At 51.5% G+C, this 25,182-nt stretch overlaps 10 protein-coding genes across 10 annotated transcripts; 6 read left to right on the top strand and 4 right to left on the bottom strand.

The window, feature by feature from the left end:
- The first annotated feature begins 1,424 nt into the window (after positions 1–1,424).
- Positions 1,425–2,561, top strand: PV05_01818 (uncharacterized protein). The gene has a single exon (XM_013466858.1). It carries the CDS (start codon positions 1,530–1,532, stop codon positions 1,995–1,997), a length of 468 nt encoding a protein of 155 aa, XP_013322312.1. The 5' UTR covers positions 1,425–1,529; the 3' UTR covers positions 1,998–2,561.
- PV05_01817 (uncharacterized protein) lies at positions 2,448–7,113 on the bottom strand. Its single transcript, XM_013466857.1, has 2 exons — positions 3,058–7,113; positions 2,448–3,010 (listed from the first exon to the last, which is right to left on the bottom strand). The coding sequence occupies exons 1-2, from the start codon at positions 6,797–6,799 to the stop codon at positions 2,907–2,909; spliced, it is 3,846 nt and encodes a 1,281-aa protein (XP_013322311.1). The 5' UTR covers positions 6,800–7,113; the 3' UTR covers positions 2,448–2,906.
- Positions 7,114–8,073: 960 nt separating this feature from the next.
- PV05_01816 (uncharacterized protein) lies at positions 8,074–9,075 on the top strand (the record flags this gene model as incomplete). Its single annotated transcript, XM_013466856.1, has 4 exons — positions 8,074–8,119; positions 8,234–8,434; positions 8,486–8,892; positions 8,944–9,075. 4 exons carry the CDS (start codon positions 8,074–8,076, stop codon positions 9,073–9,075), a joined length of 786 nt encoding a protein of 261 aa, XP_013322310.1.
- A 1,030-nt stretch (positions 9,076–10,105) lies between these two features.
- Positions 10,106–12,973, top strand: PV05_01815 (glutamine-fructose-6-phosphate transaminase (isomerizing)). The gene is made up of 5 exons (XM_013466855.1): positions 10,106–10,450; positions 10,501–10,571; positions 10,633–10,864; positions 10,918–12,494; positions 12,545–12,973. Exons 1-5 carry the CDS (start codon positions 10,446–10,448, stop codon positions 12,763–12,765), a joined length of 2,106 nt encoding a protein of 701 aa, XP_013322309.1. The 5' UTR covers positions 10,106–10,445; the 3' UTR covers positions 12,766–12,973.
- Positions 12,974–13,145: 172 nt separating this feature from the next.
- Positions 13,146–15,679, top strand: PV05_01814 (uncharacterized protein). Its single transcript, XM_013466854.1, has 2 exons — positions 13,146–13,466; positions 13,518–15,679. The coding sequence occupies exons 1-2, from the start codon at positions 13,203–13,205 to the stop codon at positions 15,489–15,491; spliced, it is 2,238 nt and encodes a 745-aa protein (XP_013322308.1). The 5' UTR covers positions 13,146–13,202; the 3' UTR covers positions 15,492–15,679.
- PV05_01813 (uncharacterized protein) lies at positions 15,675–18,448 on the bottom strand. Its single transcript, XM_013466853.1, has 2 exons — positions 17,969–18,448; positions 15,675–17,919 (listed from the first exon to the last, which is right to left on the bottom strand). Exons 1-2 carry the CDS (start codon positions 18,203–18,205, stop codon positions 15,991–15,993), a joined length of 2,166 nt encoding a protein of 721 aa, XP_013322307.1. The 5' UTR covers positions 18,206–18,448; the 3' UTR covers positions 15,675–15,990.
- Positions 18,449–18,596: 148 nt separating this feature from the next.
- PV05_01812 (uncharacterized protein) lies at positions 18,597–20,112 on the bottom strand. Its single transcript, XM_013466852.1, has 2 exons — positions 19,511–20,112; positions 18,597–19,461 (listed from the first exon to the last, which is right to left on the bottom strand). The coding sequence occupies exons 1-2, from the start codon at positions 19,604–19,606 to the stop codon at positions 18,736–18,738; spliced, it is 822 nt and encodes a 273-aa protein (XP_013322306.1). The 5' UTR covers positions 19,607–20,112; the 3' UTR covers positions 18,597–18,735.
- Positions 20,113–20,271: 159 nt separating this feature from the next.
- On the top strand, positions 20,272–21,644 carry PV05_01811 (uncharacterized protein). The gene is made up of 3 exons (XM_013466851.1): positions 20,272–20,410; positions 20,466–21,023; positions 21,073–21,644. Exons 1-3 carry the CDS (start codon positions 20,408–20,410, stop codon positions 21,394–21,396), a joined length of 885 nt encoding a protein of 294 aa, XP_013322305.1. The 5' UTR covers positions 20,272–20,407; the 3' UTR covers positions 21,397–21,644.
- PV05_01810 (6,7-dimethyl-8-ribityllumazine synthase) lies at positions 21,389–22,442 on the bottom strand. Its single transcript, XM_013466850.1, has one exon. The coding sequence runs from the start codon at positions 22,305–22,307 to the stop codon at positions 21,624–21,626; it is 684 nt and encodes a 227-aa protein (XP_013322304.1). The 5' UTR covers positions 22,308–22,442; the 3' UTR covers positions 21,389–21,623.
- Positions 22,443–22,520: 78 nt separating this feature from the next.
- PV05_01809 (ornithine aminotransferase) lies at positions 22,521–24,797 on the top strand. The gene is made up of 4 exons (XM_013466849.1): positions 22,521–22,650; positions 22,744–23,487; positions 23,538–24,239; positions 24,292–24,797. The coding sequence occupies exons 2-4, from the start codon at positions 22,918–22,920 to the stop codon at positions 24,475–24,477; spliced, it is 1,458 nt and encodes a 485-aa protein (XP_013322303.1). The 5' UTR covers positions 22,521–22,650; positions 22,744–22,917; the 3' UTR covers positions 24,478–24,797.
- Positions 24,798–25,182: the final 385 nt, after the last annotated feature.

Genomic DNA, 25,182 nt, shown 5'->3' with positions numbered 1-25,182 from the left:
TGTACTCAATGTATCGACTGCATCGTCGCTGCTCTGCGCATATACCAGCAGGACGGGGCCATACTCTGGTCCCTTGGTTGGAAGGAATCCGCCTCCAGTTGTGTGCTCGACTTGCGCATGCATGTCAAACTAAGGCAAAAGTGGCCAGCTTGTGTGGCCAGTGACCATCCTGAGCTGTTCGTCGCTGCTCTTGCACTCCAATACACTGCTGGTGCACCTGCCTTATCGTCGAGTTGTACTTCAAGCCCACGACCGGCATCACTCGTATTGTCTGTCGTAAAAATAGTCCTGCTTCCTCACAAGAATCAGAAGAAACAGGGTGGAGTGGACAAGGCCCTGCTAAAAGCCAAATTTCATTCTTCCACTTTGCGATTTGGGCCTTATGGACGGGCCCCCGGATCCACGCCTTGATCATTGAGGTAGAAGAGTCAAGATGCTTCCGAATGTGGTGATAAGAGGTTTTGGCACTCTCGCTTGCGGTTTTCCGGTGAATGAAGACACAACCATGCGGAGCTCTCAATTCTCTCACTCAAGCAACCAAGGATGAGCTAACGTCAAACTCTTCATCCTCGCTCGAGTTTTCGACGAACGAAAACAGCCATGGGAGCTCTCACTCACTCACTCACTTATGCAAATAAGGAACGAGCCAGCTAACATCAAGCTCTTCATCTTTCCATGGATATCAGCACAACAAAATTCACAGGCCCCGCGAGCGTAGTTGAACGTCCATCATTTGATCATGCCATGAATCGAAGCGAAGAAAAGAAAAGAAAAAAGTCAACAAGCCCGCAAATCGCGAAGGACAGGCCGTCGAGAATGCCAAGTGCACTTGCCCATCTTCGGGCTAGCTCGAAATCTCCAATATCAAAAATCGCGGCCTCGCATCTCCAACTCTTTTTTCCCTTCTGTTCTTTACACTTCATATACGAACGCATAATCAACCGCTAGATCCTTTCCGACGCAGCTTCCTCACGGACTGCGTCGTGCTATAGGCTGGTTGGTCATATTGGCGTACTAGACCGAAAATCGAGGCACTTTAAGGCTTTCTTTCGTTTTGTGGATTTGCTTCTTTTCAGGAGGTTAAATCTTACGGTGGAAGGAAAGTCACCTGCGTGCCAAACATCGCCTCTTCGGAGACATTGATGATGGATCGATCATGGGACGAGGCGGCCAGCCTTGACTTCGCTCAGCATGCAACCTATCGCAAAGAAGGAAAGAGGTAGATCCGGCAGTGGCAGCGTAGTCGCAGAGCGGCTGTGCTGAACTAGGCAGTATTCTTGTGCTTTCTTGTCGAATAAAACCGCACGCACGATCATTCTGAGATATCTTGCCACACCTGCTTCTGATCCGCTCTTCAGATTAGTAGAATGCATCGACACCGAAAGTGAACCAAACAATATCCAATTCTTGGCGCCATAAAGACTCGCAGATATTGTAAAAACTCGTAGAAATCTACCGGCCGCTTGGACGTCAGTCAACCCACTCCCTCCTTCCCTACCCTCAACACCACCACCGCTCGAAATTTCAGGATGAAGCTCCTAACAACAAACTTCCTAACCTGCGCCGTCAAATCCTGCAAGTCCTCCCCCGCCAGCTTCCCACTGCACTTCAAGGACGCCACCCTCGAGCGCACCGAGATCGACTACAACCCGCTCTTTCTCCGCAACATCCTGCCGCGCGTGAACTGGGACGCCCTGACCACGACGGCGACAGAACTCGGCCTGCAAGCGCTCGTGCCTGCCACCAATCCTGTCGACACCATAATCACAAGCAGTGATGCGCCGACGGACAACGAAAACGTACACGACCAGAAAGATGAAGAAGAGCACAACGAAGGGCAAAACGGAGAGCAACTTGAAGAAGTCTTGAAAAAGCTACACAACCTCCTCCTCGAAACTGGTGTTGTCGAGGGGAAACTCGTCTGCGCAAATTGCGGGTTCGAATACCCTATCAAGGAGGGCGTGGGGAATTTCTTGTTGCCGGCGCATTTGGTGTGATGATTTCCCGCGCGCAAGGCATGGCCACTGGAGAAGAAAGACCATACAGGGAAAAATGAAACACACAACAACAAAGGAAGTGATGTTGCTGGCGGAGGCCCAGTGTACAGAGAGAGAGAGAAACAGTCCGAAGTCACCCTCCTCATGTGTTTAACTCGTGAATACTGCACATGTCCGAGTTGCATCGTCCAACGAATATTAAGAACTCGGCTGGGACGAGCCACAAGGCTACGGGTAAGGAGTGACAAGGAGCCCTCGCACGACAGGCAGCGGCGACGACCACTGGCGAGGGCGAAGCCGCAGGGCCTTGGAGAGCGATGGCCGGCCGTCCGAGCAGGTTCAATATACCAAAGGCAACTGAACTTGACCCGGCAAAGGGAAGAACCAAGAGTTCACATGTCATTACCAACTTACCAACGATGTCCTCACATGCGAGTACCAGAACAGCAGTATCCGGTTCCATTCCTGGCAAAAGCAGGATATTAACACTATGTACGCAACCATCCCTTCGCGACAGGCAAGGTCAGCCAGCCCACACTGCCTGGGAATGGTCCATTATACAAATACATGAAAGAAGATTCGCAATCATTCGGGCGTGCCGTCGTCCCTTTAGTTCCAGATTCCTGCCTTCTGAGCCGCCTCAAGATGTTGAAGAGAGAAGCCAGACGTGCCATGTCGCCTGATGCCACCAATCCAAGTTATCCCCCATGAATGCAAGATACTGTAAGCCGTCGCCATGCTTTTCCCCTCACAGACCTCCTAGTGTGTTGCACAATGAAAACGCCGACCAAGATGCTCTTCTTATTGTCACATGCATTTGTATAGGGTAGAGGGATATGATGCCTTCCAGTTTCTGACGCCGTCCATTGCTATACCGCTAGCTCCGTTTACGTATCGATGAACCGGTCACTAGTTGAGGAAACCTTTGCAGACTGCGGAGCCACAGAGACAAGGTATACGGTCATCGCTGTCGATCTCTCGCTCGAATTTATAGTCGTAAGTCAATTCCTCATCTGCAAATTGTCAGCCAGGCTCACGAACCCGTTCGGGACGTCCTTACCTTTCTCGATATCTCTGAGAGCATAGATGACGATGCGCTTGGTGCCGCCGACACGGATAATCTTGGCCGTGCAGTTGGGCGAACAACTGTGGTTGATGAAACGAGCGATGCCGCCCTTCTTTGTAGCATCTACCACAGTGCCTTCGTCGATTCGGAAGAGATAGCTGCTGCCAATGCCACTTTCCGTGTACTTGATTTCACGCAAGTCGGCGATTTCTTGTCGGATCTTCTCTCCCACGTACTCAATGATCATTTCGCTTGCTTGGATACGTTCCAGAGAGTATAGACCCCAATTGTGGATTGCAGACCGGGCAAATTTCACGGGCTTCTTCCGTTTCTGAAGTTGATTGAACCGCAGCACATCAGCATCATCACCCATTGACTGCAGCATCTCTCGTTGTCGATCCAGATCTTTGATCGTTCGTCTGTCGTCTGCTCGTTTGCCTCGAGAAGATGCTTTGGGAAGTTCGACGACGGTCGGCTTGAAGGACGAAGGATTATTTTTGGCCTCGGCTTCCCGCTTCTCCCTCGCTTTTTGCACCCTGATACGATGAGGCAGGTATTTCGACTTCTCAGACTCAAGGATCTTCTTGATGGGCTCTGTCCTTGCGGAACCCGAGGTATTTGGAACATAGTAACCTTCAATCGGAGGCTCTGTCCGCAACGCCCCTGGTTGTGACCCCGGCTTAAGATTCCTGATCTGTTCCTGCTTCCAGGCCCAAGCCATGGGATCCCCAATGTCCATTGCTGACTTGGTTTTCAGCGCTGATGCCAGATACTCCAGATCTTCGGCATCGAATATGCTGGCCTGCCATCCACGGAGATCAGGAATGATGTCCTCGTCGTCGTCGACTGTAGGCAATGGTTCTTCCGCTGACACGCCCCACTCCACCTCCGGTCGCCATTCGGCTGCTTCTGCAAGGGCTTCTTCCTCTTCGGCGAATTCGAGAACATTATCCACGACCTCAGCTGCTTCGGCCTCAGCTTGTGCCTGCCGAAGTGCTTCCTGTTCCTCCAAGATCTGTTTCTTGCTCTTCTTCTTGGGCTTGGGTTTCTTGACAACTGCCTTAGGCACGTCGGACTCGACGTCTGGAGTACCTTCGACAGGGGTTTCCACATCCTGCAGCTTGACCTCTTCTGACCCTTCACGCTCTAGGTTGGTCCGACCAATACCGAAGAGCTCATCGTCCGCCTTCTGGCGTTTTCGGGCTTCTAGTTCCTGTACCAACCTCTTACGCTTCCTGGAGGAAGGAGACATTTCATAGATATTCCTCTCAAGCTTAGCGATGATGAGCTCCTCCGCCGTGGTCTTGCCCTCGACTTCTTCTTTGACCACACTATCACCCATCTCAGACTCTTCTCGAGCATGTAACCGACGTTTAGTCGCTTTTCGAAGGAGCTCATCGTCATCATCAGACATCGATGTCATGCTCATGCGGCTCGCAGGACGGCTCTCCAGATCCTCGGTATCACGCGTGATAGTGGTCCGCTGCTCATCATCCGAATCCTCCTCATCGTGAAATTGCGCCAATTGGTGGAACAAAGGCCGAACGCTGTGTCTCGCTGGAGGAGCTTTTCTCCTCTCATCGCGGAATCCGACCATCCCGCGCTGTGTGCCTGACTTCTTGCCGATCTTAGGCAAAGATAAAATGTTGAGATTCTTGCCGCTGAGCGGGCGTCGGTTCATCAGGCCTGTACCCAACCGTGAATCTGGTGTCCGTGAGCCCTCGTCAGTCAGTGCATATTTCCTCGATCCCTGAGGGTCATCAATGCCGAGAGCCCTGCGCCTTTCGATGTGTCTACTTGGATCGAGGTAGTCGAAAAGAATTGGAGCGGCTATCCTTGATTTGACGTCCTCCAGAAGCTTATCCCTGAGTTCTTGGATGACCAACTGAAGAACAGCCCGAGAAGGGTCCAAGTCCTTGGCACGTTGCCGTTTCTCTTCTTCAAGATCCATGTCATGCTCCTTTCGCAGTCTATAAGCCTGTTTTGAATACACAAAATCGACAGGTCCGGTTGGAGTCGGTAGAGGTTGTTCTGTCGAGCCAAGTGCCTTGGGATGGCCGTTCAGATGTAGTTCCAAATTCATCACGTAAGTAAATAGCGGCTGCATATGACAGCCGTGAAAGACCTTTTTGGCTTCCATTTGCCCATTGCGTGATTGTTCGAAAGTGATAAAGTATCCGGTCTCATCGCAACGGACATCGCGCCAGTCGTACATCCTCAACCTCTTTTTCAGATGAGGGATCGTCGTGCCCATGACGGGCACATAGCAGTGCGCTATAAATAAGTAAGGAACCTTCAGCGTTTCGGCAATAGGTGTGCTCTCGACGAGGGATACCCCGCCTGTTGGTTTGGTCAAGGCCGGGGTTTCGGGCTTGGGAATACTCGCAAATGGTGGATGCGCGACAACTGGAGGCGTGTGAAATATTGGCTGCGGGCGTAGGGACGGTTTCCCTGATGGGCCTTTTGGAGCAGTTGGAGGTGGACCTGTTGATTTTGCAAAACCTGGGGTTGGTGTGCTGACTGTCGGGGTGGACGGAGAGGGCGACGGTTGGGTTCGAGGTTGGTTTGTAAAGCCACTCTCCTTCCGATGCAGTGCAATGGCTTTCTCGACCAATTTGTCTGTGACAGAGCCATCCCGATCGATGGCTATCTGGACTGTCTTGAGGCCTATTCTTTGTCCTCGCTTGCCCTCCAAGTATGCCGTCTTCGCCGCAACGACCGCAGAGATTGGTCCTCCTCCCTGGAAGGAGGCGCAATCTTGATACTCGATGCTGCAAATACCTAAAAAGCGTCCCGTAACCGGATCTGTCTTGTTGTCCATGTCTCCTATCTCGCCGAAGCTCGAAAACAAAGCGCTGATCTGGGATAGTGGAGTCATCGCGTCGAATCCGGTCACCACCACGGTGGTGGCTGGCGGAGGGGCAACCGCAGTGGTAGCATCAGGCATCCATGACTTCACATTATACGGCGCAGGACGATATTTGGCCTTTCCTTTGCCTATTCCGCCTTTTGCATAGTTGGGTATCGCCAGACGTGGATCGGGAGGCTGGAAGTTGTCCTCGGCTTTTCCACCAAATTCCGCAAACTGCGCCTTCATTTTTCGCTTATCCTTGGAGTTCAAGTTCTTATCTAGTTCCGGATCGTAGGTACATTTGGTGCCTTTCGTTTGAAGAGTTGTATCCCTCGCCGATCTTCGATGGGCAGGCGGAGTATGGAGCGGAGTCATCGAGCCTGGATGTAGAGAGGATGTGGTGGAGATTCCGTTCACGGATTTGTGAGAATTCGATTCGATGGTTGGACTCAGCAACTTGCCATTTGGCGGAGAGTCTGAGTTTGTGAGAGGTGTAAGGGTGCTAAATTGGAGATGATTCGTGCCTGACATGGTTGCGGTGGTCGTGAGAGGTGCACTGAAGACCGAAGAAGCGGTACTTGACGAGCTCGCGGAGCCAACACCATTGAGAAGATCGCCTGAAGACCGGTCCACCTCTTCTTGTGTTGGGTTGTTGTTGGTGAGCTTGGTCAAGGTGTCCGGTTTCGCCAGTGATATAGGTACCGGAGCAGGGGAATTCAATGAAGCCTGTTCAGAGGTGAAATTCGCATGCGCATCTTCTGCACGCTCTTCAGGATGGCTGAGCCGAGTTTTGTCGATATCTGATAAAGTTGAGGATTTCCGTTGTATGAGGCTCTGGGCAGCAGGGAAAAATTCAGCGAATTTACTGCCCGGCGGGCGCGACATATCCTGATTCAGTACCCGAACAACGCGATCATCTTCGCATACACCCTCCTGTATGTATCATGGAAAAAGGTAGATCTGTTTGACCATGAAGGGTGGAGAGGTCGTCTGCAGAAAGTTGGCTGCGGGCTGGTCGTGAACGCGTCGGTGGACGGCGGTCCGTCAAGGGGATTTCAGGATTGCGCTGGTTGGTATTTCGAGACAAAAAGAGGCCAAAAGGTAGGTTAAAATGGAAATGGGATATTCTCCGGCCTCGATTTTGGGACTCCGATCTGTAATGAAGGGGTCAGGGAGGAAAGTCGTGAACTGGACACAGCTGCGTCGCTGTTGCTGAATGCCTTGACAGCATCGTTTGCGGTCTGAGATCTTGCTAGCAGGCTTGGCACTCCAGAACGCGCTGAAGAAGCAAGATGCGCAGGCAAAGACTATTGTGACAACATTCCTCACTGCCAGTATTACGCTTCAATCTACTCTTTCCTATGGTTCTTGCTTTCTTGATATATTCTGTCTTCTGTTCTCATCCTTCATACCGCCTTATACACTGTTGCGAATGACTCACTCCTCGTATCCTTTTTTTATCTTCATCGAGACCGAATTTTGCCTTCACAGGAAACCAATTCACGAAGCTTGTATGTCTGGAGAAAGAGGGCCCGGAAAGAGAACAGACCGTGATAACATCGCTGTAGAGTCTGAGCGTGCATTGCAACTTCGGGGTTGATGCTCAAGGATCATTGCAAGAGACTTGAGTGAGGCCACACGTTATGTGATCTCATCCCTTCCCTACAACTTCCTTACTGAACTGCATTCCCCCTCATAAGCTCTGAGATGCCGATGGCGCCTGACAAGATTCTGGTAACCGAAACGACCATCAGGAGAGGATTCTAGTAGGCTTGCAGGAAATTGAGTTGGTGAAGAGATATCCTCATTGTCTGCCCTGAGTCAAATTGTCGGAAACGTGAACACCATAGTAGACGGAAAGTACTGGCTAGAATTGTCGTATCCATCTCGAATTCGTTTGGACGGATAGAGCGCGATTCAGGTGGACTTCGTCCTATGATGGCCTGTAATTCGTGTCCATATCGTGATGTCATGATACGTCGATTCTGCTTGTATATGGATAACTGGATGAAGCGCCGGCAGTTGCATGTCAAGGTACGGATAAAGCCACAATTTTGCTGGACAAAGGACGTTTCCGCCTATGCAGGTTTCTTCTACTTGTCTCTTAGTTTTGGTCCTGTTCCTCCCTTGGATCTCCCACTGTATCTCACTAGAACAATATGCCTTTTCCCTACAAGAAAGCTGTGGTCATTGGAGCCACGAGTGGTGCGTAGTATTCCTCAAACTGTTTTGCTCAGAAGCACTGGTGGTTTGAAATTTCCACTTTTGGGCCAACTGAGCAGCTATGCCTCAACCTCTTGCTCTAACACTTGTCAACAGGTATCGGCGGGGCCTTCGCCAAAAGATTGATCGAAGACGGGTCCTTCGTGATCGCAGTTGGGCGCCGAAAAGAGAACCTCGAAAAGCTCGTACAGTCCTTTGGCCATGATAAGTGCCAGGCTGTGCCATTTGATATCACCCAACTCGATTCCATACCACATTTTGTCACTAACATCACCAATACTCACCCGGATGTTGACTGTGAGTGGAAACCTCTGCAGGAAAAGGTTGATGATTGACCCTGATTGTGAGGTATCATGCTCAACTCCGGCATTCAGAGAAGAACAGACTTCAGCGAGCCCGATTCGATAGACATGGCCTCGGTGCAGCTAGAGTTCAACACCAACTACATTGCCCATTTGGCGCTGACCAAAGCATTCTTGCCATTCTTGCAAAAGAAACAGACTGAGGCAGCTTTGGTATACGTTACCTCGGGACTGGCCCTGGTTCCCATCCTACGCTGCCCCAATTATTGTGCTAGCAAGGCAGCATTGCATCAGTTCATACTCTGCCTGCGAGAACAGTTAAAGAGCTCGAAGGTCAAGGTGATCGAGGTCTTCCCACCGGCAGTCCAAACAGAGCTCCACGACGAGAAGCATCAGCCTGATATCCAAAACGGTCGATCGATTGGCATGCCTCTCGATGAATTCATGGATGAGGTATGTCGCGTGTTCTCGAGCAAAGATGCCATAAACTCACTTTTGTTTTAGGCATATGCCGGACTGGTTGGTGGCGCGGACCAGATTCCCGTTGGAATGGCGAAGCGGGCATTTGACGGGTTTGAAGTAAAACGTCAAGAGGCTTTTGCGCACATGTTGAAGATGATGGGTGGCGGCCCTTAGGACACCACAAAACACTTGGTCTGTGATCAGACACTTCTGTTGAACATGAAAAATTCGATATTTTGCTCAATCATAGAAAGACGTTCAAGGGTGGTCTCGAGCCCCTTTTAGGTCTTAATCCATCGCCGCCATCACTCGTGGACTCAGGCTTGTGGCATGTGGGCCGATCTCTGAAACCGGATACCAAGTCGATCGTATTGGGGTCCAAGTTGTCTCAGAAAGCAATTGAGGCTTATTGGAGTGACGTCTCACGAATCCTTGCAGGGGGAGGCTGACAGTCACTGTTATTTTGGGACTCAGCCGCTCATTCGTCATGGCTGCGAGTTATTCTTGTCAGTCCACCGTGTACACCGTACCCAAGCTGTCAAGCTGTTGGAACGGACTCCGAAACCCTGAAGCGAGCATTCGATTAGTTATGCAGCAGCTTCTTAGACGACAGAGTGTGGAAATATTGAATGCTTTGACCACAAAGACTGCGGACCAATGTGGCTCAAGGAGCAATGTGTGTTTCAGCACTGGTTCCTCCAAGGTCGGGCAAGATGGCGAACCAGCTGAGAACAAGCATTGTGATTGGAACCAGGTGCCCGGCTAGCGTGTAGGAGGTGCCCCTATAGACTCAGTATTTATTGCCGTTACCAGCACATATAGCTTGTCCTGTGACGGGTATAGTCTATGGGATATCGGATGATACTAGTAGTACAATAGTCCTTCGCATAACGGACCATGACCATAGGATCTTCAAAGATTCTAGGCATGGCCAGTAGTTCCGTATGCTAGTGGCATCAGTGCCCTTACCGTTTGCGGGCCCACCCACGGCCACCTTTGGCTCTGCTTTGGCCAGCTTCGCTGCATAACGTGCCTGCCAAGGTTCGCATGGTGGTTGCTGTGCAGCGAAGCCACCGCGGCGCAGGGTCCAATTGGTGCCATGATGGTGTCTCAGGTGGAGCTTTTCTTTGTGCTATGCGCGCGGTGCCTTCGTTCAAGCCGGGAAACGTCTCAGCCCCGGTCTAAACAGTTGTCAGCACCGAAAAGTAAACCGTCCTTGCAACTGCACAAGCATTCAATAACCAGCTCATTCCTTCTTACAAACTGTTCTCTCATACCTTCCAGCTGTCTCTTTGTACTTTCAGTATATTTACACTGCTCTTCGTTCAGCAAGTCAATCGTTGTTCTGTCGAGTTCCTACATCCCATCCATTCTTTATTTCCCTAAACGGCCAAATCCCTCAGGCCCTTCCTTTGTCCGACGTCGGGCTATCGAGGCTCCTTCAGGCTCACGTTCAGGCCGGCAGTGCCTTGTAACGCTCCTTTATAACCCTATCTCTTCCTGAACAGCGTTGGCCGTCGACACCCGCAGGATAATACTTCAAGATGTGGTATGTTGACAATTCGGAGTCCGAAGGGCGCAGTTCCTGACACGAGACAGTGGTATCTTTGGCTACATCAACTACTTGGTCGAGAAGGACCGCAAGTTCATTCTCGACACCTTGCTTAATGGTGCGTGCGGGATTGAATCTGTCCCCAGTGAAGGACCCTCTCTGACATGCATTTTCCGTAGGCCTTTCCCGACTTGAATACCGAGGATACGATTCGGCCGGTCTGGCGATTGACGGCGACAAGAGAAATGAAGTCTTTGCGTTCAAAGAGGTGGGCAAGGTCGCTAAGCTGCGGGAGCTGGTGGCAGAGTCTGGTGTCGACATGACCAAGGTCTTTGATTCACATGCTGGCATTGCACACACTCGGTGGGCCACTCACGGTCAGCCGTCAAGGACGAATTGCCATCCTCACAGGTGAGCCGTTGAGAACAGACATTTGTGCATACACAGACTGACGAGAAATCAAGATCCGATCCCAAGTGGGAGTTCGCTGTGGTTCACAACGGCATCGTCACCAACTACAAAGAACTCAAGGCTCTGCTTGAGGGCAAGGGCTTCAAGTTCGAAAGCGACACAGACACCGAGTGCATTGCCAAACTCGCCAAGTTCCTCTACGACTCGCATCCAGACATTGACTTCACCACTCTCGGCAAAGCCGTCATCAAGGAACTTCAGGGCGCTTTCGGTCTCTTGATGAAATCCGTCCACTTCCCTTCCGAAGTTATTGCTGCCCGAAAAGGCTCTCCGTTAGTGATTGGTGTGAAGACACAGAAGAAGATGAAGGTGGACTTCGTTGATGTTGAATACTCTGAAGATGGCGGTGCTTTGCCAGCCGAGAGAGCAAACCACAACGTGGCACTGAAGAAACAGGCTCCTGGCCTCCTCTCTCCCGGTGGGCATCTCGCACCTCCCGACAAGTCTCTCCTCCACAGATCACAGTCTCGTGCTTTCTTGTCAGATGACGGCATGCCCCAGCCTGCCGAGTTCTTCCTCTCTTCGGACGCCTCGGCTCTTGTTGAACATACCAAAAAGGTTCTTTACCTTGAGGACGACGATATTGCTCACATCCACGACGGACAGCTCAACATCCACAGATTGTCCAAGGATGATGGCACTAGTAATGTTCGTGCCATTCAGACCATTGAACTCGAGCTCCAGGAAATCATGAAGGGCAAATTCGACCACTTTATGCAGAAGGAAATCTTCGAGCAACCCGAGTCTGTCGTCAACACTATGCGTGGTCGTTTAGACGTTGCGAACAAGACTGTCACATTGGGAGGTCTCAGACAGTATATCAGCACTATTCGCAGATGCAGAAGAATCATCTTTATCGCGTGTGGTACTAGCTATCACTCGTGTATGGCTGTCAGAGGTGTCTTTGAGGAGCTCACGGAAATCCCTATCGCTGTCGAATTAGCCTCTGACTTCCTGGACAGACAAGCACCTGTCTTCCGGGATGATACTTGCGTCTTCGTCTCACAATCTGGTGAAACCGCAGATTCGCTGATGGCTCTACGATATTGCTTGGAGCGTGGCGCATTGACTGTTGGTGTAGTCAACGTTGTCGGTTCGTCCATCTCTATGCTCACCCACTGCGGTGTTCACATCAACGCTGGACCCGAGATTGGTGTTGCTTCAACCAAAGCCTACACTTCTCAATTCGTGGCCATGCTCATGTTCGCTTTGTCACTCAGCGAAGACCGTGCTTCCAAGGCACAGCGCCGCTTCGAGATCATCGAGAGTCTGGGCAAAGTCAGCGAGCAGGTCCGAGAAATCCTCAAATTGAATGACTCAATCAAGGAAATGTGCGCCAAGTTCCTCCAGAACCAGAAATCTTTGTTGTTGCTTGGCCGTGGCAGTCAACATGCGACCGCGCTTGAGGGTGCATTGAAGATCAAGGAGATTTCTTACTTGCACTGCGAGGCGGTCATGTCCGGAGAACTCAAGCACGGTGTCCTGGCTCTGGTCGACGAGAACTTGCCCATCATCATGATCCTTACCCGAGACGACATCTTTCCCAAGTCTTTAAACGCATATCAACAAGGTAAGCAATCCCCTGATTACATGCACGGATCTCAGCTAACATGCTTCCAGTCATTGCTCGAAATGGTCGGCCAATTGTCATCTGCAACAAGGATGACCCTGAATTCCCACCAAGCAAGACGGAGCGTATCGAGGTGCCCAAGACAGTCGACTGCTTGCAAGGTCTTCTGAACGTCATTCCGCTGCAGTTGATCGCCTACTGGCTTGCTGTTGCTGAAGGGCTGAATGTTGACTTCCCACGTAACTTGGCCAAGTCTGTCACTGTCGAGTAACCTGTGATCAGTGAGGTTCCTGCAGTTCTAGCCGGCTATGCTGCTTGATTGTGTTGGTGCAACGGATAAGTGCAGTCCTGGATCAGGGTCCTTGGTGTACACCAGCGTATTATTTGTAGAATCACGCTGAGATTCCTAAAGCGAGAGCACTACTCGGAGTCAGCGGCGTAATTAGATGAGAATGAGAATGATATCATGACATATTGAATCTTTCGGCTACTGTGTATTATTCATGCACATCAATCCCTGGCAATGCATCTCAGGTGCTGCACGAGGCTGAACTCGCAAGGCTACCTAGGTCGCTAGGTACATTGGAGAATTGGAGTAGTTGCACAATGCGACCATTGCTCGACTGATTGACTGCGTACCCAACCCAATATCTTGTTCACCTTCCCAACCGCTACAAGGTCTAGTCAACCTCTTTCCAATGGCTCGCCATGTCGTCGGCAGAGTCAAATTCATCCGAACAGCCTCTCAACCCTGTAACTGAGCCTGACCAAGTTGTCGAGCCACAGCAGTCGCATGGCCATCCAGCGTCCTTCGCTTCGGATCCTCACAATGTCTTTCTCTTACTACTCGGCCTCAGGCTCCTTAACGCCTTGAGCATCCGTACATTCTTTCAGCCAGATGAATATTTTCAAGCTTTAGAGCCAGCATGGCATTGGGCATTTGGAAATGGAGCAGGCGCATGGATAACATGGGTGCGATAGTGAATACGGCATGACAATATACAAAGCTCATACAAGACATAGGAGTGGAAGAACTATTTACGATCTGCGATACATCCAACAATCTTCGGTGTCTGCTATTGGGCCACGGCTGCAACCTCTGATGCGCTGCGTTTAGGTAGTCATGCCAGGTCAGAACTGCTGCTTGCCGCACCCAAGACCCTGCAGTCTATATTCGCGGCCGTAGCGGACTTCTATACCTGGAAATTGGCATCATACGTCTACGGGAGGAGTTCAGCATCGTCTCTCATGGCTCTCGTCCTGACCATTGTCAGTCCGTGGCAATGGTTCTGTTCGGCGCGGACCTTCTCCAACTCGCTCGAAACGACATTGACAGCCATCGCCCTGTACAACTGGCCGTGGCACTGGACATTGCCTGTTGATAGTGGGAGCCAAAGACCAAGCAGGTTCGATGCTCAAGGTCTACGGGTCCGCGACCCTGACGTCCAGGGACAAGACTCGACAGACGAGCTTACACGACTGAGACGAGCCCTTCTCTGCGCTGCGGTAGCCACAATCCTAAGACCAACTAATATCCTTATCTGGTGCACTCTTGGACTGCTGACGTTCCTGAAAGACTGGAAATCAGTAAGACCAAGCTTGACCGAATTTGGCACGTTCCTCCGAGAGACCGTCCTTTGCGGCAGTACAGTGCTGCTCATCTCGACATTACTTGACCGGATCTTCTACGACGAATGGGTCTTTCCACCTTTCAATTTCCTCTATGTCAACGTCGTCCAATCTCTCGCGACCTTCTACGGGAACAATGATTGGCATTACTACATTTCCCAGGGATATCCCCTTCTACTTACGACAGCTCTACCATTCACGCTTATCAGCATGTACCGCATCCTTACCCCAGGGGATCCAATCAGGGAGGCAACCCCAGAAGGTCGCAACGCACTACGGTCATTGTGCATCATCTGTCTGCTCTTCCCAGCGGTGTTTTCGAATATTGCTCATAAGGAGGTTCGATTCATTTACCCGCTGTTACCGGCGCTGCATGTAGTGACAGGTCTTCAACTATCCTCGTTCTTCGGACCCTTGATTTCCCCCTCACGAGCGTCTGCTCGATCTTACAAAAGGCTCTTACTGATCCTCCTGTTTGCCTTGAATGCAAGCATAGCATATTATACAAGCCAGGTCCACAACTCCGGCCTAATCAAGCTTACCACCTACCTCCGGCACGAATTTGAGGATGCTTATCTGCCCGCTCCTCGGCCATCGAATATGACAGTAGGCATGCTGATGCCCTGCCACTCCACCCCCTGGCGCTCTCACTTGCAATACCCGCCGACATCCGCTCATCCAGGAATTCGAGCATGGGCATTGACTTGCGAACCACCTCTTAATCTCAACGCAAGCGAGAAAGCTAGGTACATGGACGAGGCGGACCAATTCTACGACAATCCAAGTCTGTGGTTGAAACGGAACATGTCGAGACGTGCGCCACGGTTGTCTTCCTCCTGGGCGCCGGGGATTTTCGGCCCGGATTATTCTGTCAGGAGGAATTTGGGCGTAAACGCGGACATACTCGAAGCAGCGCGTGACGAGGAGTTCTGGGAGGCGAGGACAGGCAGGAAGCCATGGCCCGGGTATCTGGTTTTCTTCGCGGAACTCGAACAAACACTGGCCGTGGCGCTGCGGGGGAGCGGGTACGTCGAGTGTACGAGATTGTGGAACAGTGCGTGGCATGATGATTCGAGACGGACGGGCGATGTTGTGGTGTGGTGTTTGGATCCTAGTCGAGTCGATGTCGGTCGGAAGACGGGCGTAGGCAACGTGCACGCCGGAGTCAGCAAAGGGGAAGTTGATGACGCGGTGAGGGATCCGCATGCTGGCGAGGGAGTGAGCGTGGGTGGACAGAAGGTCCTTGGAGCGACGAAGGGCAAGGGTCCGAAGCAGAAGGAGCGAGGCTCCGACCCCGGCCCAGGTCCCATGAAAAGGGTCGTGGAGAAGACGTTCTGGAAAGTCAGAGAGGTCGAAGACGAGCTTTAACTCAGGTACCTCAAATTACCTAGCATTTCCGGATGTCAGGTCTGCGCTGCTGGTGAGCCTCACCCCGTAGGCCCTTGTATGGCGACGACTCAACAGGATTGCCTTCCTTTTCGGGGTTATAAAATAAGGGTTGGTGGTAGATACGTATAAAAGTATGAAGAATCAAGAATCAAGTTTTCAGACCTAGATCATGGTATGTCTGAAGTGCTTTCGCGCCTGTTTCGCCTCGGATATTATACACCAGTAATGGCTTAGATAGCCACTCATCAACAATCAAGAAGAGCAGGCAGGAGGCAAGAGCAAAGGAAATTCGTAACTATCTCCGGCTATTCAGCCCTCGTTGGGATATTATCTCCCCTTCTTTTTCTCGCTGCAGCACCGGGCATCGTATCAGACCGTACTCTAGCGACGACTCAAAACATCGATGTCAGTACTTGGGTAGATGCTACATAGTCTTTTCTCAACATGCCCTCGCGATAGTCCTTCACGTCACTAGACCTCATTGGTATCGTGCGCTCAAATTCGCAAATGCATCGGGACTATGTCTTCCACTCTCCAGGCCGCTGATGAGCATACTATCTCGACTAGCGTGCCTCGCAGCAATCCCTTGTGGCGACTGCATCTGATTCTGCATAGCACTGGCAAGCGGTGGCGAATTGACTCCAAAAGTGGCATTCGCATTCGTACTTGCGGCGTTCGTCAGGAACGGATTACGACTTCCAGCGCCGCCAGCCGAGTGCATGTTCGACAGCGAGACTGGCATCGTAGCGCTGCGCTTCGTGGGTGTGGGAGAATTTGGCTGACCAAAGATGTCCCCCGATGGCGCGGGTGAGACGACTTGTTGCTGATTTGGCTGCAGGTCTGCAGGTTCGGGGATGGACGCGAGCGGTTGGGGTGCAAGTTGAGGGTAGTTGAACAGGGCCATGATGGAGTTTTTGTCGTGGCGACCTGTCTGTTGGGACATGAGAGGTTGAGATTGCTGGCCAAATTGTTGCTGTTGGTAGTGCGGCATCTGCGCCTGCTGGGGCTGTTGTTGGCTTTGAGGCTGGGCATATTGGAAGTTTGCATAGCCCGTGGGTGTTTGCGGGGCTGGAGACTGGGGCATCTGCTGCTGTGGTTGTTGCTGCATTTGCTGGGTTTGAAATGGATTGTTCTGGTTTCCGAATGAATTCGCCTGAGCAGCGCCGAAGAAGTCTGGTGCTTGCGACACCGACGCACCAACCGTCTGCTGCTGCGACGCCTGAGGAGGGAACTGTGACGGTGGTATGCCGAAAGGATTCATGGTGGCAGGGAGTGAACTCTGGCGAAGGGGACTTTGTGTCGGTTGTCCTTGTTGAAAGCCCAAAAATGGATTGGTCGAATGTGATGAAGGTGCAGCGCTGGGCTGTGTCTGGGCAAGGAATGGGTTGTTGCCAGTCGACTGAGACGAGATAGGAGCAGATTGAAAGAATGGGTTTGTGTTCGCGGGCATAGCCGCAGGCGATGCCATGTAGCCTTGCTGGAAGTTTGTTGAGGGGACCGGAGGAGTCATGGAATATTGCAAGCGCGGGTCCTGCAAAGGAGCATGCTGGGCAGGATAGCCCCCAGTACTGTGAGGGAACAATGGCTGGGCGATCTGCATGGACTGGAACGATTGCTCAAGACCAGCATCAGTCTGACTCCGTGGTGGCTGACCAAAAGGGTTGTTGCTAGCATATTGCTGAGCAGGGGCCGCCTGAGGCTGACCCATGGAAAGACCAACGGTAGCTTGATTGCTTGTCTGTATGAACGGGTTATAAGACGGTTCCGAAGACTTTGGAGCTGTCGTGACGGGCGGAAATTCGGTCGAAGGGGTGTAGTCTTGTGGCCTTCTGGTGGTTGAAGACTTGTTGCTTTCACTTGACCCTAGCTGAACCAGCGTTGCAATAGTCCTTTCGACGTTTCCATTCAGTCTCCGAAGTAAGTTCGTATTGCGTTCCACATCCGAGAAGCCCATGTCTAATAGCATGTTCAACTTCTTCTGTAGGTCCGCGTCCGTCATCTCAAAACGTGAGTCCGCCATTCTCGACATGGAGTTATAATCGTCCGCGGGTACTTGGAAGTTGCTATCCATGCTTCTTTCTTTGGCCGCTTTCTTCTTGTCGTGCCTTGACAGGGGTAGTGCCGAAGCCGATGTTCGGAGACTGAAACCGAAAAGCTTGCCTTTCTTTGGCGGTAGAGGGGGAGGAGGGGAGTCTTCCTGCTGGGGTCTCGAATAAGTCGTTGGTGGATTGTCGTCGCGACGTGGAGGTTCTGGTCTTCCATCTGCCAAACTCTTCTCTTGATATTTCTTGCGTATGAACCGCTCCATGGCAGAGTCCACCTCGTCCGCATCAAGGGGCATATCGGGCTTCTTGTTTCTGGGATTGTAGACCTTGTTTACTGCATTATTCCCGTTGCGTTTCATGCTCTATATGCGGTCAGTGAATGCTTGCGGCGAAGACATTCGCACATCTAACCTCAACTTGCTCCGCCGTCCATGTGTCCATACTCAGTGACTTGACCTTCGAAATATGTGTGCCTAACTTCCTGTGCAATGATGCGCATCGCATGCACAGAAAGACTCCCAGATTCCAGCTTGCCCAGGCTGGATTCTTTGCACCACAATCGGCGCATTGTGAGTTTCCGGGCGTACGAAGTAGATCATGCAGCTCTCTCTCATTGCGCGCTTGAGTTCTCTTGCTCATGGAGGCCATTTCGAAGTCGCTGTTCACTGGGAACCAGGGCGGCGAATCCCAGTCTTGGTAGGCGAAGGTGCATGCGACTGCGGCAGGACGTCGATCGTAGACTCGGTGTAGGAGGGAGTAGGTCAGATTATGGATCGACTCGAAGCTCTATGACATACATGTCTGATCAATGGCAGTCATGGTCTTAGGCTTTGATGGAAGACTATTAAAGCTTTCGCAGTCGTCTCATCCGTAGAGTGGCTCGACTCTTTCGTTCATCATTCTTGCCGCATTTTGTCGACCCCATTTCGGTTACTGGGCCGGCGAATAAATAGCCTGACCCCGAAGCGAGAGTACCAGGCGAGCTACACAAGCCACAACAAGCTTATTCCTGGCATTTCCAGGACAGTGATACCAGCAAGAGTGACATATGTACTTTGTGATTAAACCCAATAAACAAAGGAAAGTCAAGCCCCTATCTACATGACCAATCTATGCAGCCGGACAGATCGAAACAAGATCGATACACAATGCTCCAACATCACCGCTCGTGATCCGTCCTAAGACATCTCTGCGTCACCATCATTCTTCTTTGTTGAAGGGTAATTGAATCCATACCCCCACATCTGCTGAAGCATGCCGTACTGATGCTCCATAGGTTCTCCTTCCGACAAATGCCACCATTCCCGGCTGTTGTAGGCTGGATCATTCGACTGTTTGTACTCTGTCCCATTGGCATCTGCGATTCCATCCAAAGCGTTGTTGCCGTAACCAGAAGCCATATAAGGCTCAGCAGTTCGATTCTGGTAGCCTGGCAAAGCACATAAGTTCTTCAACCTCTCTTGTCCTGCCATTTGAAGACGATATCTTGCAGCCTCTTCTTCTCTTTCCATGCTCGTCTGTGGCCAATTCCCCAGGTCATCGGGGTGCAGTTGATGTCCGTAGGTCGGAGGCGCTATTCGCCAGAGTTCTATCAATCTCGATCTCTGCTCGAGATCTGCATTCTTGAACAGTAACAACTGTGATGGAAACAAAGCCGAAGCATTGATTCCGGCCTCTTCAAGTACTGAGGAAGCAGGGAGATCGTGAGACTGTACCTGATGTGCAGAGTGGTGATAATGCTGGGTTATGTATGTGATCGGTGGTGACTGTGGGGCGACTTGAGGGGTCGGCGGCATCGACATACCATTGTGGTGTTGAATAGGATCGAGCTGAAGGTTTCTCGTCATCATGTTGATCAAGTCGTCCTGCATTTTGATGTCGCTCTCCGAAGCCGATAGTCCGCACTGATAGAACGAATCAGAAGGTCATGAATCGGAATTGGAATGGACAGACCTGTCTGCAGTGTGGATTTTCCTCAAACACTGCCATATTGCCAGAGAGATCCGTCTCGCAGCCACAATACTGGCATCGGTGAAACGCTGAGGCCATGACTCAAGACTTTAGATTGACCACACCAGCTGTTAGAGATCCTTGCAGTAACGACAACCAGGAAGAGGAAGAAGCAAAAATTCGTGATTTAGGCCTCAAAATCGTATTGTACTAACTAAAACACACAATTGCTATAGAAGCTCCGATGGTCCAGTGTCCGGATCCGGTGTTCAAGGAGAGTTCCAGAGGTCCAAGAGTCCAGAACAAAGGGCCAACTGTCCTGGATGTCCGGTTCAAAGAAGACAGGTCCGGTCCTGAAGTAGCCCGGTAGCGGAGAGCTGCGGGTTTGTGAAAAGATACGGTCAAGGCAGACAGATAGGAGAGAAGCGGGGTAGAGAGGGTTTTTGAAAGACGAGGCAGATGTAGTTGGTCGTGCAAGGTCGATACCTCAGCTCAACATCAAAGCTTGAGCGATCGAACTTTGCAAGAATGAAGTCAAGTTATGAGAGATGAGGGTGTTAGAAGAGAGACGAAGGGCGGTTAAGAAGGGAGAACTTGAAAGGAGGATGTCGTGGATGACGAACTGACATGCTGGCAGGTGCCCGACGCTCGCCGGAAACCAAGCCAAGGCTCCGTCTTTGAGCTAAACCGTTTTGGGGTGGCCGTATGCGCTTAGGAAACTTGAAGCAGCGACGCGCATTGCGGAGGCCTGGAGTGCTTGCAAGCCGTAAATGATTGCTGAATGAACAGTACTGTCTACCTAGACTCACTTTGCTTCCAGAGCCCATCCGTTGTACTGCTTGCCCAGTTGCTTCAGTCGTCATTGATCCTTCGTACAACTAGAGAGACACCTGAATCGCAATGGTAGAGCATCATACCTCGTTGCAACTGTCTAGGTTACTAACTTCTTCGCAAACAGACGTCGATAGGAACAGGTTATGATCTGTCCAATTCTGTTTTCTCTCCTGACGGTCGAAACTTCCAAGTCGAATACGCGGTCAAAGCAGTGGAAAACGGCAATACTTGCATTGGAATAAGAACAAAACATGGAGTCGTCCTTGCTTGCGAGAAGATCATCAGCTCAAAGCTCCTCAAACCGGGATGCAACAAGAGAATATCAACAGTAGACCGCGGTGCAGGTGTTGTCTGCTCAGGCTTACTGCCGGATGGCCGACATCTCATCAGCAGGGCAAGAGACGAGGCTAGCAGTTGGCGGCAAACATACAAAGGTCCAATCCCCATCAATGCTCTGGCATCCAGAATGGGAGGTTACGTCCAAGCCTACACACTCTACTCCTCCGTGCGGCCCTTTGGTGTCACTGCGATATTAGGTGGTTGGGACTCGGAAGCTGAGCTCGGTGTTGACGGCCAGGTCGGCTTAGGACCAAAGTCTGGCGCAGGAGGAAAGTTTGAAGAGGAGGCCGTCAAGAGAGGTGGTCCTGGTCTATACATGATCGAGCCCAGCGGGCTGTACTGGGTGAGTGGAGAGATTACAGGCGATGCAACACCTACTGACTGTCTGAAAGGGCTACTACGGTGCCGCGACCGGCAAAGGACGACAAGCCGCAAAGGCTGAGTTAGAAAAGCTGGACTTAGGCTCACCAACCTGCTCCCTCACTCTGAAAGATGCTGTCATGGAGGCTGCGAGAATCATCTATGTTGCTCACGAGGATTCGAAAGACAAGGAATTCGAATTGGAAATGACCTGGATCTCAACCTTGGATGGTCCCACAAAAGGTCGACATCAACATGTGCCACAGGATCTATTAGAGGAAGCGGAAAAGGCGGCAAAGAAGAGTCTGGAAGGTGATGATGAAGATGAGGACGAAGAGGGTGCCATGCAGGAGTAATAAGCTTGCATACTTTCAAGAGTACTGTAGCACTACTGGCGTTCCAACATGGTAAATAGGTCTGGCATTCACGCGCGAAGCAGGCTCAAAACTCGAGACGGGCATCCATAAGGTTCTTTTCTTTGAGCCGGATGCAATTCGCAGCATGAATAAAATTGCATCGAGTGAGCTGTCCCCCGATTCGGATATCCTATGGAAGTCGAGCGGCAATGACTTCTCTATGTCCATCACGAACCTGCAATCTTGCCTTCACCCCAACCTCTTCGCTTCACCCCTAGTTCAACGGCGGCATTGCCCCAGTCCTCTCCATGATTGTGTCCTTTCGCTTCCTTTCCGGTGCCTCCTTCGAGACCTGCTCTTGCCAGACCCTGACCCTCGTTCAGCACGGTCAGAAGCCCAAAGATCACCGGGACCTGGCTGTCCAGCTGTACCCTCATGAGGCCATGGCTCACAGCGTCTGCAATGTATTCGAAATGCATTGTCTCTCCCTTGATCAACACTCCTATGGCTATTACGGCGTCGAAGGCATGTCTCAATGCTTGATTGTCTTTCTCTGGCTCTGGAGCGCCCGGTTGTAAGCTTCCTTGCAGATCCGTTGTCGAATTGCTCCCACCAAGCAAGTCTCCAATACCGCTCGCCAGACTGCCCACACCGCCAGCTACCGTGCTCGCAGTGCTTTGTATTTGAGATGCAGCATAGACTCGTTGGACTGCCAGAGGGAGCTCGTAGGACCCAGGTACTGATTCGATAACAATGTTCTCTTCCTTCACTCCAGAGTCCAGCATGGCTTTCCTTGCGCCGCTGAGCAAGGCATCAATGATGGTGGTGTTCCAGCGAGCGTGGACAATGGCGATGCGCAGACCGGAGCCATCATGTTTCTGAGGAGCGCCGGGACCTTTCAAAGCTGCCATCTTGGAGGATCAGTAGAACTGTAGAAAGTAAAGGATACGTATTTGTGATTCGAGAGTAAGCCGCGCCCTATAGCAGAGTGAGTGAGCACAAGATGGAGAGACCAAAGTCTCAACCGCAGTTAGCCGCACAATGACATCGCACAGGAACCACGAGTGTTGCGTGGGATAGGTTTTGCCCCTCCGTGTCCTTGTTGCCCTTGCATATCCCAACCACCAAGCCTAACCATTCATTTTGCCCACAATTGCGGGCCAAGGTCAGGGCACGCTTAGGCTTGCTCTTAGCGATCATTCACCTTCCATTAGGGATACAACTGCACTTAGGGGAATAGCAATTAGCAAACAGGTGAGTTTGAGTCCATGAAATCTCTGCACATGACCGATTGTCCGGTCCACAAAGAGACAGGCACACAGGGTACATAATCTGACTCGCCTCCAGGCTGCCGGAGGACAACATCACATCACTTGATTGTCGAAAAGCTAGATAAAGACAGCGGAAGGCCATCTCGACTTTCTTCGTCACATAGATCTCAACTTCAGTGACCAATCAACTGCACTGCATTTCTTATATCAAAGCCGCGCCCAAAGTCCCACACAACCACATAACAACAAGATGGCACCATCTGCGGTTGATGGCGATGGCTCCAACGGTGTCACACAACTCAACGGTCACAGTACTGGCACACAATTGAAAGCTACTGCTCCAGCATTCCATCCATCCGGCACACCAGATCGGTCAAGGTACCACGCCTCAACGTCGGAAGAAGCCATCCATGCCGAGCACGAATATGCTGCACACAACTACCACCCCTTACCTGTCGTCTTCGCCAGAGCGCTGGGCACGACGGTATGGGATCCCGAGGGTCGACAATACCTCGACTTCCTCTCCGCATACTCAGCCGTGAATCAGGGCCATTGCCACCCAGAATTGGTGAAAGCCCTAGTGGAACAGGCGTCGACGCTCACACTCAGCTCGAGGGCATTTTACAACGATGTCTTCCCCCGGTTCGCCGAGTTCGTCACAAAGTATTTCAAATTCGACATGGTTCTGCCCATGAACACTGGTGCCGAAGCCGTCGAGACCGCCATCAAGATCGCCAGAAAATGGGGTTACAAATCTAAAGGCATCCCCCAAGGGGATGCCCTCGTTCTCAGTGTGGCTGAGAACTTCCACGGTCGAACTGTAAGCGTCCTTCCTTTGCTTCCGACCTTGAGTATTAATTTTTGCCACAGTTTTCAGCAATCTCCATGTCGACAGATCCCGAGTCACGCGACAATTATGGCCCGTTCCTTCCCGGCGTTGGCAGCGTCAACCCAGCCACCGGCAAGACCATTCCGTACAACGATGTCTCTGCCGTCCGTGAAGCCTTTGAATCCCACGGCGACAAAATTGCAGGCTTCCTCGTGGAGCCAATCCAGGGTGAAGCTGGCATCGTCGTGCCCAGCGATGACTACCTGACCGAGATCCGTGCTCTATGCGACAAGCATAACGTGCTGTTGATCTGTGATGAGATCCAGACCGGCATTGCCCGCACCGGCAAGCTGCTCTGCCACGAATGGGCCGGCATCAAGCCTGATATGGTTCTGCTCGGCAAAGCCATATCAGGAGGCATGTACCCTGTCTCGTGTGTGCTCGGTCGCAAGGATGTCATGCTCACCATTGAACCCGGCACGCATGGCTCGACTTACGGTGGTAACCCACTCGGCTGCGCTGTGGCCATCCGCGCGCTCGAGGTCGTCCGTGAGGAAAAGATGGTCGAGCGTGCCGAAAAGCTCGGGCAGATTTTCCGTGACGGACTGAGGGATCTGAATTCGCCGCTCATCACAACCATTCGTGGCAAGGGGTTGTTGAATGCCATTGTCATTGACGAGTCTAAGACGGATGGGCATAGTGCTTGGGACCTGTGTATGCTGATGAAGGAGAAGGGATTGTTGGTAAGCTGCACCTCGAAAGGTTGGAATGAGGATCTCTGCTAATTAAGAACAGGCCAAACCAACGCATCAAAACATCATCCGTTTGGCGCCGCCGTTGGTCATCACGGAGGAGGAGATCAAGCGGGCTCTGACCATCATTGGCGAAGCTGTCGTCGAGTTGCCGCATCTCAAGGGTCAGAAGGAGAAGGAAATCATTCCTGAGGGAGAGAAAAATGTGAAGATCACTGTGGACAACTAGAAGTCACGGGCCACACCCGAAGGATCTTTCGCCACTGAAATTGACAACCACCTCACGAAAAGGTCTGAACTGTATCAATGTTTGGCTGAGTGGCGGTATCGTGTTCCAACCGCAAATTACTGTTAGCGTCGACACATGGAGGGTTGTTCTGAGGAAGAATACAGCGGGTCATGGAAACACCGTCGAATTACTTCACTAAGGTATCCTTCGGGAGCACGGGAATATTGCTAATCATACGTATTAGTAGTAGCGGTCATTATCGAGCACAGTGTCTCCTCGCAAACATGAAATGAAGAGCATGGTTTTAAAAAACAAATCAACCTTCCATCCCCCCTTTCTCAAGCATGCCTTCATCACTCTCATCTCCACACTCCACCCCAATTACCCCTAAGAGATGATGGTCAAGAGAGACATCTGGAGAGATTCAGACAACCGGTATCATACTCCTGTGTCTCCAGAGGTCATGCGTCAGACTGGGACATTATATTGAGCACAGTTGTTACCTGGTCGAACCTTGGGTGCCTGTGGCCTCAAGTCCCGCACATCATGGTGTCAAGTCCACGTTGGCGGCGCACACACCGCAGCTTGAACAGCTCGAATGTGGGGTGTTCCCCAGGTAAGCTCTCTACAAAGCGCGGAGGCCGAGAAGTTCATCGAAATGATGCCCCCTTTGACTCTAAGTTAGTCCGCATTATGGTCCCATGC

The sequence above is a fragment of the Exophiala xenobiotica genome (genome assembly GCF_000835505.1).
Source record: "Exophiala xenobiotica strain CBS 118157 unplaced genomic scaffold supercont1.1, whole genome shotgun sequence".
NCBI classification, from domain to species: domain Eukaryota; kingdom Fungi; phylum Ascomycota; class Eurotiomycetes; order Chaetothyriales; family Herpotrichiellaceae; genus Exophiala; species Exophiala xenobiotica.
This window is presented reverse-complemented; position numbering and strand designations above follow the sequence as displayed.

Bases quoted from the DNA above. Each gene is read 5' to 3' on its own strand.
- PV05_01809 (XM_013466849.1), top strand. From the start codon at position 22,918: ATGGCACCATCTGCGGTTGATGGCGATGGCTCCAACGGTGTCACACAA. The intron at 23,488-23,537 runs GTAAGCGTCCTT...TTTTTGCCACAG, and splicing joins AGAACTTCCACGGTCGAACT to TTTTCAGCAATCTCCATGTC. The intron at 24,240-24,291 runs GTAAGCTGCACC...AATTAAGAACAG, and splicing joins TGAAGGAGAAGGGATTGTTG to GCCAAACCAACGCATCAAAA.
- PV05_01812 (XM_013466852.1), bottom strand. From the start codon at position 19,606: ATGGCCTCAGCGTTTCACCGATGCCAGTATTGTGGCTGCGAGACGGAT. The intron at 19,462-19,510 runs GTCTGTCCATTC...TCGTTCTATCAG, and splicing joins AAAATCCACACTGCAGACAG to TGCGGACTATCGGCTTCGGA.
- PV05_01813 (XM_013466853.1), bottom strand. From the start codon at position 18,205: ATGGCCTCCATGAGCAAGAGAACTCAAGCGCGCAATGAGAGAGAGCTG. The intron at 17,920-17,968 runs GTTAGATGTGCG...GACCGCATATAG, and splicing joins GGACGGCGGAGCAAGTTGAG to AGCATGAAACGCAACGGGAA.
- PV05_01811 (XM_013466851.1), top strand. The intron at 21,024-21,072 runs GTGAGTGGAGAG...ACTGTCTGAAAG, and splicing joins AGCCCAGCGGGCTGTACTGG to GGCTACTACGGTGCCGCGAC.
- PV05_01815 (XM_013466855.1), top strand. The intron at 10,572-10,632 runs GTGCGTGCGGGA...CATTTTCCGTAG, and splicing joins TCTCGACACCTTGCTTAATG to GCCTTTCCCGACTTGAATAC. The intron at 12,495-12,544 runs GTAAGCAATCCC...ACATGCTTCCAG, and splicing joins TTTAAACGCATATCAACAAG to TCATTGCTCGAAATGGTCGG.
- PV05_01818 (XM_013466858.1), top strand. From the start codon at position 1,530: ATGAAGCTCCTAACAACAAACTTCCTAACCTGCGCCGTCAAATCCTGC.
- PV05_01814 (XM_013466854.1), top strand. From the start codon at position 13,203: ATGTCGTCGGCAGAGTCAAATTCATCCGAACAGCCTCTCAACCCTGTA. The intron at 13,467-13,517 runs GTGCGATAGTGA...TACAAGACATAG, and splicing joins CAGGCGCATGGATAACATGG to GAGTGGAAGAACTATTTACG.
- PV05_01810 (XM_013466850.1), bottom strand. From the start codon at position 22,307: ATGGCAGCTTTGAAAGGTCCCGGCGCTCCTCAGAAACATGATGGCTCC.
- PV05_01817 (XM_013466857.1), bottom strand. From the start codon at position 6,799: ATGTCGCGCCCGCCGGGCAGTAAATTCGCTGAATTTTTCCCTGCTGCC. The intron at 3,011-3,057 runs GTAAGGACGTCC...GACAATTTGCAG, and splicing joins TCTCAGAGATATCGAGAAAG to ATGAGGAATTGACTTACGAC.